At 37.2% G+C, this 15,645-nt stretch overlaps 1 protein-coding gene across 1 annotated transcript; it reads right to left on the bottom strand.

Moving 5' to 3' along the window:
- Nucleotides 1-628: 628 nt before the first annotated feature.
- HTATSF1 (HIV-1 Tat specific factor 1) lies at nt 629-15,645 on the bottom strand. The gene is made up of 9 exons (XM_011948786.1): nt 15,346-15,645; nt 13,441-13,621; nt 13,027-13,074; nt 12,414-12,568; nt 10,282-10,445; nt 8,778-8,877; nt 3,788-3,877; nt 2,750-2,887; nt 629-2,164 (listed from the first exon to the last, which is right to left on the bottom strand). The coding sequence occupies exons 1-9, from the start codon at nt 15,529-15,531 to the stop codon at nt 962-964; spliced, it is 2,265 nt and encodes a 754-aa protein (XP_011804176.1). The 5' UTR covers nt 15,532-15,645; the 3' UTR covers nt 629-961.

Genomic DNA, 15,645 nt, shown 5'->3' with positions numbered 1-15,645 from the left:
TACAGATACTGTAATGAAAGAGCACCAATGCAGTTTATTTTAATGCTTCTAATTTCTGAGAACAGCTTCTTAATGCTACATCAGAAGTAAATTCATCAATACTGAATTTGGAAAGCATAATAAAGAAAGACCCACAATTTTATTGGGACTACACAACTTTGCACAGTGCTAGGCACTAAGATTCTAAAAAAAACGAACAACTGAAGCATGCATTAAGTTCTTCAACTTCAGGGCATCCATGAACCTCCCCAAACTGGACACACATTGTGTACTGTAGTGTGTACATTTTTTTCTGGGAAGAGGTCCTCTAACTTGAATTAACTTCTAAAGGGGCCCATACCGCAGGAAATTCACTTTTGCACATCTGAGAGTCAATTTTAATGGAAAGAGGGTAGACAACAAACAAGAGTTAATTTGCAAGGGCTGGGCAGGAAAAGCAAATCCAGAGGGTTGTTTTCTGAGTTTAGGAACATGTTCTGGTTTATAGAGAGGAAATGGAGACATAGGTGCTACTACCAGCGGGAAGCAAGGAGACTCCAAAGGGATTCTTCAAGTCCTCAGAAAAGCCAACCGTCAGTATAAATAAAGCAGTATCAAGAATTTACAATGCAATTTACCTCAAGTCCAATTTTCAGTTTCTGCATATTATCAACTTACTTTTATTGATGAATATCACAAACTTCAATCAATGCCTTTAAAAATATTATTCTGCATGCATTTAACAAATCTGACAAAAGAACAAGTATCCAGTTTACTTGCATTGTAACTATGACATTTTAACTAAACAATCAATTAACATATATTTAAAACCATTAGGTACAGGTAACAATGAAAAACTTCAATGCTTTAATCTGATGGTATCCTACCACTATGCACATGTTCATGTAACACTACTAGTAATTACCCTGAAGCACAGGCAAATGTAGATGGAGGACTCTCCCTAAAAAGCAAGTTTAAGGGATTAAATATCATCATCATCGTCGCTACTGAGAATAAAGCTGCTGCCAGTGGATAGGGGCCCTTCTTCAACACTCCCAAAACCACCCAAAGTCCCCCTCTCATCAGAATCATCAAACAACTTCTCATTGGAATCTTCCTCCTCATCAAACAACTTCTCATTGGAATCATCATCTTCGAACAACTTTTCATCAGCATCTTCAACTTCCTTTCCATCTGCATCTTCATCTTCCTTTTCGTCTGACTCTTCAAACAGCTTTTCATCTGCATCACCTTCTTCCTCCTTTTTACCAGCAGCTTCAAGCCCCTTTTCATCTGCATATTCTTCATCTTCTTTCTCATCGGACTCATCATCAAAAACTTTTTCATATGTATCCTCCTCTTCTTCCTTTTCATCTGAATCTTCGTCAAACTCTCTCTCAGAGCCTTCCTCATCTAACACTTTTTCAGAGCCGTCATCTTCAAATTCGGAGTTTTCGGAGTCATTTTCCTCTAACTCTTTGTCAAGAACATTTTCATGAAGCTCTTTTTCAGAGCCTTCCTCATCCAAATCTTTCTCGAGACCATTTTCTTCAAATTCTCTTTCGGAGCCATCTTCAGACTGTTTTTCAGAGCAGTCTTCGTCAGACTCTTTCTCTGAGTCATCTTCTTCGGACTCTTTTGTGGGGCCAGCCTCCTCTTCAGACTCCTCGTTGGGGTCATCTTCAGATTCCTTTGCGAGGCCATTCTCTTCACAATCATTTTTGAGTGCCTTCTTTTTAGACTCTTTTTTAGGACTACCCTCTTCAGATCCTCTTATGAGATTGCCTTCTTCAGACTCTTTTTGGGGGCAACCACCTTCAAACCCTCTTTTGGGGCAGCCCTCTTCAGATTCTTTTGCAGGGAAGCCTTCTTCGGCCTCTTTTTCGGGGCTACTTTCTTTAGCATTGTTTTCAAAAGCACCTTCTTCAAATTCTCCCCCATCTTCTGTCTTTTCAAACTTCTTCTCATCTATAGGTTCTTCAAACGCCATTCCAGTTGCAGTTTCTTGAGCATTCATTTTAGATGTGCTGGGGTGCTCTGAAAAATGCCTTGCTCTAGAAGGCCCTGCCCTTTCGGAAGCAGAGACAGAATCTGAACGCCTAAGGCCTCTGTTGGCCTCAGGAGCATTGAGGAAAGCCTCCCATCCTCTCAGCCTTTCCTCCCTTTCTCTTGAGGTTTCCTCCACCTGTGGATAAATGGAGACTGCCATTAAAATAAGTTTTAGGCAAAAGGTTACTTTTCTGAACATATCTAATATTGATGAAACAACCTTAATTTTATAAAGCATCTCTTCTTAGGAAAGCAATTCCCTGTCTTCAGTTTTCAAAACTTTACATCTTGATTTACTAGAGTTGACCTTAAAGAAGATCACTTGAATAAAGGCCAAATATCACAGTACTGCAGAAATGTCTCATCTCTTAAAAAGTTAATATTTGAGCTCTGTCCATACTTTACAGCATACAAAGGAAGAGTAACATTTGGTTGAATGTGTTCTTTTCTTATCACTATTCTGAACAAGCCTCAAACTTTCAGACTTATAAACTGAAAAACTCAAATAGTTCTCTATCTTCTGAATGCAAAATATTATTTAAAAGAAGCATTGTAAATAATAAAGAGGAAGAGTAAAAAATTAAAACATATAAATAAATAAAAAGAAAAGAAGCATTGTTACATTAAATAGGTTAAACCAAACCCAAAATTTAGATCTGAAGGATCAGTATTTGTTGGTAATGAAACAATGTGTGTGCCCTTGACAAGTTGCAGAATTTACCTGATAATCTGTAGTCCCATCCCATGCTTGGGCAGTGATTTGACGGCCACCAAACCATCTTCCATCCAGAGTCTGAATACAATAATCAGCTTCCTCTGGATCCCGAAAGGACACAGAGGCCACACCATCTGGGTGCCTCTAGAAAGAAAGAAAAAACAGGAATGAACGGTAAGATTAAAAATAAAACACATACATTTCACGAAGTAGGTAAGTAGTAGTGTTCTCTCTGATACTCTGAAGTAAAAGACTTTATGTATGAAGTCTTTCTTTCCTTTTATCCCAGCCAGTCACATGCAGTCATCTGCTTCTTTACCTTAATCTTACCTAGCAAGAACCAAGCACAATGTCCTTGGAAATGTTTCTGCTGACATCCCTGTCTAATGAAAAGCAGGATAGTATAATTGTTAAGAGTGTAAACTCTGAAGTCACATTGCCCTGGGATTAAATACTGGCTCTGTCAGTTACCAGATGAACAACCTTGGGCCAGGTGCTCAATTTCTAAAGTGTTAGCTTCCCCATCTGTAAAATGGGTATAATAGTGCTAACCTGCCTCAAAGGGTTTTGAGAATTAAGTGAGATAACATGTAAAGTAGTTTGTAATACACAAGCAATAAATGGTGACTCTTAGTTACTGGGTGTCAATTTTGGAAGTAAAAAGAGGGTGAGAAGAGGAAATACACAGGAGAATATTTTCCCTGATTGTTCCAAATATGGAGGATGAGAACAATTCACAAAGAGGAGAAAATGTGACTAATAGGGAACCAGAGATCTCAAACATTGTTCTTGTACCTTCTTTCACCTGATCATGTACTCTAGGGTAATGATGACAGAAAATAAGCAAGGCATATCAAATCCATCAAATCCTTGGCTTGTAATCCATGTTCATCTCATTATTGCTAATAGATGACTATCACAAGATAGTAGACTACTCTATAAAAACATTAATCTAAAATCCAGGGGTATACTAACATCTGGGAAGAACTTATAAGGTGGAGGAATGACTGCTTCAGGATCCGTATGTCCAAGCTATGAACTTACATCAAAGAGAAGGAGCTTCCTAATTTGTCCAAACTTCGAACACTCTACTCGAAGGTCTTCTCTGATCTCATTCAGCACCAACGGATCATCCTGAAAAATACGCATGATGAAAATGGGTGTGCTCCCTTCTTTAACTATAAATCCTGAGAATCCAATTTCTTGTTCTGATAAATCAACAGACACAAAAAGGTTTCGCTTAAGGTGAGCTGTTTTTTTCAGTCTATAAAATTTTTTAAAAACTCAAAATCAAAAATACTCAATCCACTGCTACTCCTATAGGTTTGCCCTGCTTTAAACAAAGGAAATGGACAAGTATGGCGGGCAGCAGAAGGGGCCTACAGTGGCAGAGCAGGAGAAGAAGGCGGAAGTCCTGTGGCGCATATTCAGTCAGACTGCTAATTCCTATGTTCTGCATGGGCATCAACATCACGCTGATGAGAGCCCTTTGCTTTGTGTTTTGGATACATTCCTATTTACAGAAATGTTGTAATGGAGAGAGAGAGTAATATATCCCTTTTATTGACTAAGTGTCCTAAGATTGATTTTTGTGCTTCCAAGATGCTATTTTAACTCACAGAGTAAAGACTATAAGGATTACTGTTTGTCTTGCCTCCTACCGCACTGTAACAGAACTACAAATAAGGAGCTGCTATGAAGCATGCAATAAAATACATTCTTAGCTGTTGCTTTCTTGCAACTATGACCCTATTAAGAACATTCAAGTACTGCTGTTTCTAGTAGCCTAGAGTTCAGGTGGAAATCTCCCTACAACAACAAAATGATTTAAGATTTCCTCTGGGAATTACCAACTCTCTCTCATAGCACCAAGGCACAAAAAGGGCTCAAGAAAAGCTACATTATCAGCTTGAATTTCAACTACATACAAATATAAATGAAAATATCCTATCTATAAATTTCTATTGAAGGTGACTTATACTTTCTAGGAAACATTTAAGTGCATCTATCTTTCTTACATGCTTTCATTTTTCTCATCAGCTAGAGGAACTATAGAGAATTGTGGCTTTCCTCCCATAAGGTTCTTCAAAAAGCAAAAATAAGCTGGCAGGGAGTTACTGAAATCTGATTTAAAATAAAAAATATAAAATCGTACTCATTTGCATAAATCTGAGGCTTCTAAAACTACAGTTGGCAGAACTCTGGATTTCCCCACTTATAATTCCCAGCTTTGGAGAAGCAGCCAATTTGCTTTATACAAAATTATCAGACCTGAGAAGAATAGGAGTAGAGACTAAAAGTTATGGCTTTTGGTGTGTGTGTGTGTGTGTGTGTGTGTGTGTGTGTGTGTGGTTAGCTCCTATTAGAGTGAGTGCTTTCAGAAGGCAGGAACTTTGTTTTATTGAGTTTCAGATACCTCACAGAAAATAGCACAGACTTTTGTACAAAGCCAATATTCAAGAAAATCTTTTTAAGAATTTGATAAACTGTTTCTAATACCTCTCTTTTATTCACCAAGGAAAATCAGTATTACATTTAAAAAAAACTGTTTCAACATGTTTAACAACTTTTAAATTGAAGTGTGATTCCGTGGTGGGGGTAGGCATCACTTTTATTTCTATACCAATGTCTCACTGCTTTGCTTTTTCTTTTTTTTATTTGAAGACAGAGTCTTACTCTGTCGTCCAGGCTGGAGGGCAGTGGCGCGATCTTGGCTCACTGCAGCCTCTGCCTCCCAAATTCAAGTGATCCTCGTGCCTCAGCCTCCCGAGTAGCTGGGATTACAGGTGTGTGCTACCACGCCCGGCTAATGCATCTGAGTTTTGACTCTTCATGTCTTGGTATTCAAATTTGCTAGGCAATGCATTTTAAAATAAGGATTTGAATTAAATACTGAAGACCCTCTGAAGTTACATTAAAAATGTTAGCTAGCCTTCAATATTTACCCTGATATCAGACAGTATTCTTAGGTATGTTGCTTCTAACTGTTTGGAATCAAAATATACCCCTCCACCCAAAATCTGACTCCTTTCAGATACCTCAGGATAACCTGACAATTCAGGTTTTGTTTTCCAGTAAAAAGCTCAACGCTGCTGTGTGTTCTTTAGGCTCATATGGAGTCTTCAGTCAAATCAAACACCCCCCCAAAACATGCAATAAAAGCAGGTTTTCCTGTTGGACACTTCTGTCAAAAGTTATATGATGTCTATACCAGTATTGTCCAATAGAAGGTTCTGTGATGATGAAAATGTTGTATATCTGCATTATCCAACATGGTAGCTACTAGCTACATGTGCCTAGTACAAGTGATGAGCTGAATTTTATTTCATTTTAATTAATTTACATTTAACCACACAAGGCTACCATATCTGACAGCACAGGTCTACACTGAGGTTCAGGTGCTCAGAGACAGTGAACAAAAGCAAGATTATTTGTCACTCTTCTTGCTGATAGGCTTTCAGCAAGCTAGTTGGACCATGTGAGACCAGGAAGGTGGGCAAACAAGGATAGCATCACCAAGCATTTCTTTGTGAACTAATTCCACCACTGCCAAAACAATGTCCTACCATCCTTTGTGGCATAAGCATCTAAAAAGAAAATTTGCCTTCATTTGCAAAGATGCTGAAGAAAAAATGTTTCATCCACCGATCCACCGGATGAATGAAAAGACTCTGGCTTGTAAATAACAAGGGTTTCATTTAGTAATTCTTTCAATTCTTCATCACATAAATATTAAGGGCCAAGTGTGTGCCAGACACAATTCTACGTACTTAGAATACAGCAGCAAATAAGGTAGACAAAATACTGGGTGTCATGGAGCTCACATTCTAGTAGACGAGTCAAAATTACTTCAGATAATAATAAATGCCATGAAGGCAACAAAATAGGGTAGTATAAAGGCTCTGTAACTCCAAAGTAATGTTTATACTAAACCAAGAGGATTAAAAAAAAATCAGGAATTTGCAAGCATGAAACTTCTATCTTTAAGAATATTCACTGAACGGAATATATAGGGGTCAAGGTAGAGTAAATGTGGTCTTGGGGAAAGAATATTTGTTAAGCTAGGTAAAGCTAAGTCTGCCTGGGGTGATCCTTAGACTCAAATAAGGTATTTCAATGAGGAAGGCAGGAGGCAGAAACAAGAATAGATAAAATTACACACAGATTTCTACTTGCAGAGGTTCCAGATACTTTGAATTAGGTTTGCATTTACATTCACACTTGAGTGGCAGGAGTATGAAATGTGTGAATCAAAGACCTCAAGTCACAGAAATAAATATGTCACCTAATAATCACTTATTTTTTTTATTATTATTATGCTTTATGTTCTAGCGTACATGTGCACAACGTGCAGGTTTGTTACATATGTATACATGTGCCACGTTGCTGTGCTGCACCCATTAACTCGTCAGTTACATTAGGTATATCTCCTAATGTTATCCCTCCCCCTTCTCCCCACCCCACAACAGGCCCCGGTGTGTGATGTTCCCCTTCCTGTGTCCAAGTGTTCTCATTGTTCAATTCCCACCGATGAGTGAGAACATGCGGTGTTTGATTTTCTGTTCAACAAATCACTTATTTAGCAGGGGGATAAAATGTAATAAACAATAGGAAATCCCGGAGTTGTATTTAGCAGACTATTGTGATCAATCTATGCATTTATTTTATACGCTGCTTTAATGACTATGATCTGGTTTTGTTTTGTTCTGTTTTTGGTTCTTTTTTTTTGAGATGGAGTCTCGCTCTGTTGCCCAGACTGGAGTGCAGTGGCGCGATCTTACCGTAACCTCCGCCTACCAGGTTCAAGCGATTCTCCTGAATCAGCCTTCTGAGTAGCTGGGATTACAGGCATGCGCCACCAAGCCCAGCTAATAGTTTTGTAATTCTATGTGTTTATTTTAAAGTTATTGCTGGCAAAAACAGTATTTCAAAATGCAACTGGCGTGCATGTGTTTTTAAACCATATTTCATTATCACTGCAACTGTAAAACTGTAAACTGTTATATTTCAAAATTCTTCCAGATTTCTGGTCAGAAGAGACATCAATCAATCTCATAAATAAACCACACGTATCTTTCCAATGACCTCAAAAGATGCCCAAACTCCATTGGTACACAGTAATCACAACACTATTCACTGAGATAGAGCTGAACTGTCCATTGTGGGGCCCTCGCTAAGGGAGCTACAATTATATTATCATTTTGACTGTTTAAATGCACAAAAGGGTCAGGAATGGGCACTGATGACAACTAGATCATTTATAAACCTGGAAGTTTACATTATGAACATTTTTCTCTGTATAATCTGCTTTCTGTATAACTTGCTATCACTAATTTCAGAACCAGGAAGAGAATAAAGAGTTGTTTCTCCACTAACAATAAAATCAGTCTACCCCAGTAGACAGAGATAAGAACAGAGGCAGAATGTAACACAAGGTACTTTGATGACAATATTCCTTAGAACTCCTTGTTCTTTGCTCCTTCTTTATTCACTTTTTTGAGGGGAGGAAGGACAGTTCCATTCACTTTATTTTTTTTTAAATCATTTTAAAAAGTTGATATATAACAGATGTACTTATTCACTTTTACTTGCTGTTCTTGGACTTTTCCACGGACATTAAGCATTGTAACTTTTAGTACCAAGCTGAAGTTTGCATCTACAATTGTGAAGCTGGTACTCCCCACCAAAATCAGCCCATACTTGTTGGCCTACACTCAAAATCCACAAGCAGTTCCCATAAATCTTTTAATGATGATATGTTTCAATGGTTTCTCATACCAAGTAGCTGCTGTTTGGGGTGCAGTATGGTTATTAAACAGTCTTATCTGAGATATACTTTAAAACAATACTGGGCTAAACAAAGGGAAGGGAAATCAAAAGACTTAAGTAGCTTCTTGGCTCCATCTTCCTTTACTACTCACTGCACAAACGGGTAGGAGGTGACATAACAAAGATGGGGCAAAGCAAGCTCCAGACTCCCTTGAGAGAAAGAAAGCCTATCAGCATTTATATCAATAAGCACATCACTTCCTACCTCAAAATCCATAGGATGAAACATATTCTTGATGATGACAACTCGCTCATGGCGCATCCGGGATGGTCCGGCTCGCCTCTCAGGTCTCCAATCCAACTGCCTGAGGCAATGAAGCAGTAACAACAAACTGTAAATTTTGCTTCAGACTTGGAGAGAGAAAACAATGAGTTGTTCACACAGTACTTTATTGAATATTTAATAATGACTGGATTTTACAACAACAAACTGTATTTCAGTCACAGCTCCAGTCCGAAAACTTTCTGAAATAAAAATAATGGGCAGGGGGCCATGTGCGGTGGCTCACACCTATAATCCCAGCACTTCGGGGGGCTGAGGCGGGTGGATCACTTGAGGTCAGGAGTTCAAGACCAGCCTGGCCAACATGGTGAAACCCCGTCTCTAGCCAGGGGTGGTGGTGCACGTCTGTCATCCCAGCTACTGGGAAGACTGGGGCATGAGTATAGCTTGAACCCCAGAGCTGTAGGTTGCAGTGAGCCAACATTGCACCACTGCACTCCAGCCTGTGTGACAGAGCCAGACTCTTGCCTCAAATAAATAAAATAAAATAAAATAAAATAAAAGGCAGAGGCAAAATGGCCCCAGTATCTGAAATCCCCAGATTTAATGTTTTTCAGGGCAACTGTTGTCTGATTATACAAACATTCCAATGAGACCCTTGAAAAATCTCTAATTCCTAGTATTTATGAGTTCAGAAGGATACACTTTGAGGCTAAAAAATACTTTTAAATTGTATTGGTTTTTAGGTACTTTATCATTATAAGAAACAAACTGCACTCAAATATGTAAAACTACTCACTCTGTTACAATCATAAATTTTACTGATACTGTTTAAAAAATATGTGGTTAGCAATTTTACTTACTCTTGTAAAAACGATGAGACATCACAACTAAATGCTTTTATGATATTTAATTAGTTTAAGCATGGTGTTAGAAGTGTCACTAGAATTTACTCTGAGAAAAGTATTTATCATTTTGACTAATTTCTTAAAACTAGTATATTGCAAAGTATATTAAACAAACAGAATAGTAACAGAAATTTGATGACATTAAGTAGATACTACACACAACTACAGTAAATACAATTATAAAATCTTGTCATTTCTAATTCCTATAACAAACCTGTACATAAAAATTTAGCCCCTGGTACAAGTGATTTCAATCCACACAGAAGGTAAACTAATGGTTCTGGTACATAAGCCTAACTATCTTATTTAATTTGATGTTCAACGTTTTCCAAACAGATGGCTTCTCTTAGTTCATTGAAGCCCTTATTATATTACAAATAAACACCCTGGAAAATTAAAATTCCCACTACTGCTAAATTATCCAATTATTGTATAGATTGCTAGAAGTACCAGATGATCTAATGAAATTATTTTAAAATAATATGTAGGCACATTTGACAGAACAAAACTAGATGGCTATTACCAAAAATATACTCTAGAATATATAGAACTTTTCAAAAGGGAAAAAAATTACAAACTTTTGTTGCATAGACAGCTTCTTCTTATAGTCTTTGCACTTCTTCTTCTTCTTTGAGGCATCATATTCTCCCTTCAGTTGAAACTTTGCCACCTCAACATGTAATTTGTAGCCTCTAATTTCATCTTCATCCAAAAGTTTTAATGCAAGTTCCACAGATTCTCTCTTTATGAAGGTAAGATAAAATATAGTCAGTTATACAACGAAATAAAAGTTCAGGAGTTTTTTAGATGAATGATGATTATACATAAAATAATTTAAATTCTTATATTTATATAGTACTAACATATGAGATCTTTTTCTCTCTTTGAGATAAAAGAACTCTAGAATCCGAACCAGGAAACCTGCATCTGAGACACAGCTGTCCCTAACCGGCTGTGTGAACCTGGGTAAATTATTCAAGCTTCCTGAGCCCCAGTATCATCATATGTAAAATGGAAATAGTTAATACCTTCATCACAAGGTTCTTGACAAAATTAAATGAAATAATGCATGCAAAGGATAAGGACTAGCGTATGGTAGGTGTTCAGTAAATTCTGTTATTATTGGATAATTTTGTCTCTTAAGGCCGCAATTTCTTATCTGCAGAATGAAGGGGGCAAATCTGCATGACTTCTAAGGTGTATTTCTTTTAAAATCCTATAATACTCTTACTTAAAAGACTAGATGACTCAAGGAACTGGGAACACCATAGCCAGCCTTTAATTTTTTGGTTCATCCATTAAATTTTAAGTCTGCAATACACTGAGAAGTAGAAGACAATTATTTGATGACTTGTACTTTATATTAAATACATGTATGGATTCCGGGTCTTACAGAAACGACAGTTATCAGCCCTATACAAACAGAGTCAAAGATCAGAGGACCTGTAGAAAACAAAAATGGGTAACTGAACTCAGCTGCTCACATAAATATGGGTCCTGGAATAATTCACTATATTTTTCTGGAACTCAATTGACTGTTTTGACAATCTTGTACTTCTATGGGTCTCAAAACTCTATTTTTTTTCCTTTAAAACATTTAAAAAATCTAACAGAACTCCCTAAGAATCTGTTAGCAGATTTTTGAATAATCCTTAAAGAACTTATAAAACTCTCAAATCTCCTTACATTTGAACATTACAAAACTACCATCCTAAAATGGTCATGCTCACGTCCCATTACCATCACGTTTAAGATTCAGGTCAAAAACCTATTTCCCAAAAAGCTGTCACCTTAATCCTGCCCTCTTCTGATCCCACTGGAATGCTGTATACTCACAACACACCTGTGGTGTTTGTACTTTTGCTTTACCATTTTGATTTTACTCTGTAATTATTTTCAGGTTTGACTTATGTACATGTCATCATTTGTTCTGTACCCTGTGATAATGTATAACACACGCTCCTAAGGTGGCAGGTGTTCCAGGAATGATGGCTGCCTTTGGCACTGAGGTTTCTTTGTGTAATTTATGGTACTATGACTACATGCAGTTCTGCAAATGTCTCTTAATATCACTCTCTCTTTTCTCACATTCAAAAAAATATTTTAAAGGAGTAAGAATAAGCTATCGTCTCCTTCACGGTCTAATAAAAGGGTCAGAAAAGTCCTTTTGTTAAAGGGCCAGTTCGTAAATATTTTAGGCTTTGTAGGCCACAAGGTCTGTGCTGCAATCACTCAACCCTATCAACGAAACACAAAGGCAACCATAGACAAATGCATAAATGAATTAGTGTGGCCGTGTTCCATAAAGCTGTATTTACCAAAACAGAGCCGGAGTTTGCTGAACCCTGGTGGAATTCACTCCAATGGACAACTAAAATGTCACTGGCTTTTTTTTCTTCTTGAATTTTTAAAATGTAGTCTGAATTGACTGTACACATCAATAAAGAAATCTTTCCAGTGGGAATTTTTCAAGACAAAAGAAGCACTCCAGTCACATACTTACATAACACTTTAACCTGTTAATATATTTTCTTAAAACAAGTAAATAATCTTACCAATGTGATACACACAGGTACTAACTGAAATTTCAGTTTTCTTCACATCCTGTTTTGAGTAGTCCTTGGTGTTGGTTATCATCTATAGAAATTATAGCCCTGGTTCCTGAGTTTAAAACGAAGATACAAGAAACTTATTTGATCATACAACTTACCTTCAAATAACAGCAAAGACCGTCTCCTTTAAGATTTCCTTGATTATCTTTGTAAAGTTTGACCTTAAATTCCTCTGTCTGAGGATCTCTCATAATAATGCCAAACTTGGACATAAGTTGTATAAATTCATCCACTGTGATATCTGGAGGCAAACCTGTCATTTAAGAAAAATTTTTAAAAAATTATAATTGATCATGAAAGTGAATTACTTAGCATTCTATCAATTAGAAATCTATAACTTAGGTGAATGCAGTGTTGATTTTCTAAATGTATGTAAGAGTTTTACATTTACAGAACTGAAGACATTTCACATTTTTGTGTGTTCAAATATACATTAAAATTATGCTTTGTTAAGGGCCTCACTGAATGGGAAGGGACTCACTGCTGTAAGTTACATTAATGAGGCCCAAAGGTTGGTATGCAAAGTTACACACTAAAGTTCTTGGTTCTGTAGTAAACACACATATTCCTTACTAATATAAATGGCTGAACAAAAAATGACACAATGATAAAAAGTGGACTCTGGAGAAACTGAAAGCTAAAAATCACTTCATGAAAAATCTCAAAATTAAGTATTTCCTACCTTAAACTTGTTTAAAAAGTTATACATACCAGACACGTATACATTTGTATTTCTGTCTTCTTCAACATGAAACCATCCTAGAAATCAAAATTAATTAAATAAATAAAACACTTGCAAGAAAAGATAAGAGTCATATTATGGAACCTTGACAAAGCAGCAGTTTCTTGAAACTTCCAGGACCTTTCTCTTACTCTTAAAAGACCAAGATAAACTAACTCAAATCACTACCCAGCTTTCAAAGGATTTAAATCTTTTGACAAATAATTAGTTTTAGAGCCCTATCTGGAAAAAAGATGGCCAGTTTATCTTGATTCTTTATAACTCTGACACTACCTTTAAGAAAAAAACTCACCTTATTCCTTCAAAGCTATTATAATTCTCGGAAAAGCAACTGTACATATGCACACCCATACACTTAAAATTTGTAAGCTAGAACCACTTACCTGACTCAGCCTTTCTTTTTTCTCCCTTCTTTCTGGGATCAGTGGGTTCTGGGGCTTTTTCTTGTGGAGGTTCCTCTGCAGTTCTAGCATGGACATCTTCAACATTTGCGGTAGAACTAGATGCGCCATCATTAGAGAAGCCATAATTGGCCTGATACGTAGCAATGAAATCTTCAGTGATCTAAACAAGCAATTCAACAGACCCAGACAGAGAAATTCAAAATTATTTCCACCCATAAGAAGTTTAAATTGTGTTTTTACAGCATGGTTACACAACTTAAAACAGAAGTGTTTCTGTGGATAATAGTTGTAGTTATTAAAGTATAAATGCAATAGTCATCTTATATAGAAAATTGTGCATGCGGTGATAAAAAATAAGACACGAGTACTTAGATGATCAATGCAAACGTCTGAGATATGATTTAAAGCATTTTAAGTGATGCTGGCACCTTTTCTAGTTGTTTCATTTATAAATTACTACCTCTCTACAGTTTACTTGACTAAGGCTACAAATACATACAACAAAGGAAGTACCAGATAATAAAACAATAAAAACCAACAGTCAGTGAATAATCTGACCACAAAATCCACTTTTCTCTTACTGTACAGATGCACAAATATACATGTACAATAAGTACTTAAATATCTGTATGCAGAGAGCACACAGAACAGAAATCTGACTTGGTATATAAAGAATGGAGTTAACAACTGTAAAACTAAATGCTCACTTTAACTTTATCACAAATTAAGACGTTATCTTTTACTAACAGAACAAATTAAAGACAAATCCAACTCATATCTATCTTCCTCCCCTTTGGGGGAAAAGTGTTATTGCAAAATGAAAGAAATATAGTTATACCATCACACCAATCAACATTAGGCACGCATGGAATGGGGAAAATGTAAAACTCAAAGTTTGAAGAGGTATGGGCTTCAATAACATAAAAAGATAAAGTCACACATTAATCCATTATCACACCTTTGTTAAAAGTGTTCAGAATGCTGAAGAAACCAAAGCTGCACTCAAAACCAGTACTACCGATACAGAAGTGAAATCGTAAATTTTAACAATCTGGAGGCATTGGGATATATATACAAATACAGAATGGGAAAGAAAAGTTGCAAAAGAATTTTTAAAACAGCCATCCAGTCGCGCAACGGAGACAGGTTTTGTATCACTGGCTTGCAAGTCAATTTGTGTGCTACTAGTGTGCCCTTTCCTGCTCATGAGAGCCAGATTAAAAGGGCACTTTTACCACAAAGTTTACAGAACCAAGTTTAACATTATTTATTTTACTTCGAAGCTGAAATAAAAATATTTAGCAATTTCCAAGTACTCCAAACAAATATACACAGATATTTTCCATCTGTATTCTGTGCGTCTCCAGTCTTATTCCTGTGGTTATATGGTTCAAACATATACGCTTAGGGACAAAATTTACTAGGAAAGTAAAGCAAGGTGCAAAGAAAGTTCAATTAGTAAAGATATGTAAACAGCTACTTTAAAAAAGAAATCAAGAAACTGCATTTTGCACATAGTACATAAGCTAAACATCTGAGTTCCTAGGACAAGTGGGGTTGGCCACCAGAAATGGACAGCTACTAAATTTGCTCTTGGTGTTTTTCCTCTTCGCAATAAAAAGCAGTCATCAATGTAATTACCAACTGTGACCTTCACAGACAAGATTAATAAAGCATAGAAAAGACTTAAAAATTACATTTAAGACACCACCCTAAAGATTTACGTTCCTTTACACATCGGTGCCCCAACAAACACAACAAAAAGAAGCGTCGCTATCCAAAGGGGCTAGGACCAAGGATCTCAGCAAAGCAAACGTAAGAGGAGCGCTCCGCGAGGCTGGCCAGGCGACCCGCTCTGTAGTGGCGCCCGTGGCACTCTCCTACCTTGGGGAACCAAGCCTTCTTGTCCAGGTCCCACTCGTAAGGGGTGTCCGTCGGCTGCTGCCCGAGAGAATCGGTTTCTCCGCCGGCATCGGTCTGGGTGTCACCATCCTTGCCGTCTCCGTACAATTCTTGCATTCGCAACTGCTCATCAAACTCATCGTTCCCATCCAAGTTGCTGCCGCTCATGTTTCCTACCCAGCTCAGGAGAAGGGTTCAGAAGAACTAAGAGGCCGAAATGACGCCGGAGCTGAGGAGAAAAAGGCAGGTCAACCGCGCTCTGCTCGCGCCCCGCCGCCCCCC

This window comes from Colobus angolensis, unplaced genomic scaffold (genome assembly GCF_000951035.1).
Source record: "Colobus angolensis palliatus isolate OR3802 unplaced genomic scaffold, Cang.pa_1.0 Scaffold283, whole genome shotgun sequence".
Taxonomy (NCBI): domain Eukaryota; kingdom Metazoa; phylum Chordata; class Mammalia; order Primates; family Cercopithecidae; genus Colobus; species Colobus angolensis.
This window is presented reverse-complemented; position numbering and strand designations above follow the sequence as displayed.

Coding starts and splice junctions, on each gene's coding strand:
- HTATSF1 (XM_011948786.1), bottom strand. CDS start 15,531: ATGAGCGGCAGCAACTTGGATGGGAACGATGAGTTTGATGAGCAGTTG. Junction 13,075..13,440: donor AAAAAGAAAGGCTGAGTCAG/GTAAGTGGTTCT, acceptor TTTGATTTCTAG/GATGGTTTCATGTTGAAGAA. Junction 12,569..13,026: donor TACAAATGTATACGTGTCTG/GTATGTATAACT, acceptor CTTAAATGACAG/GTTTGCCTCCAGATATCACA.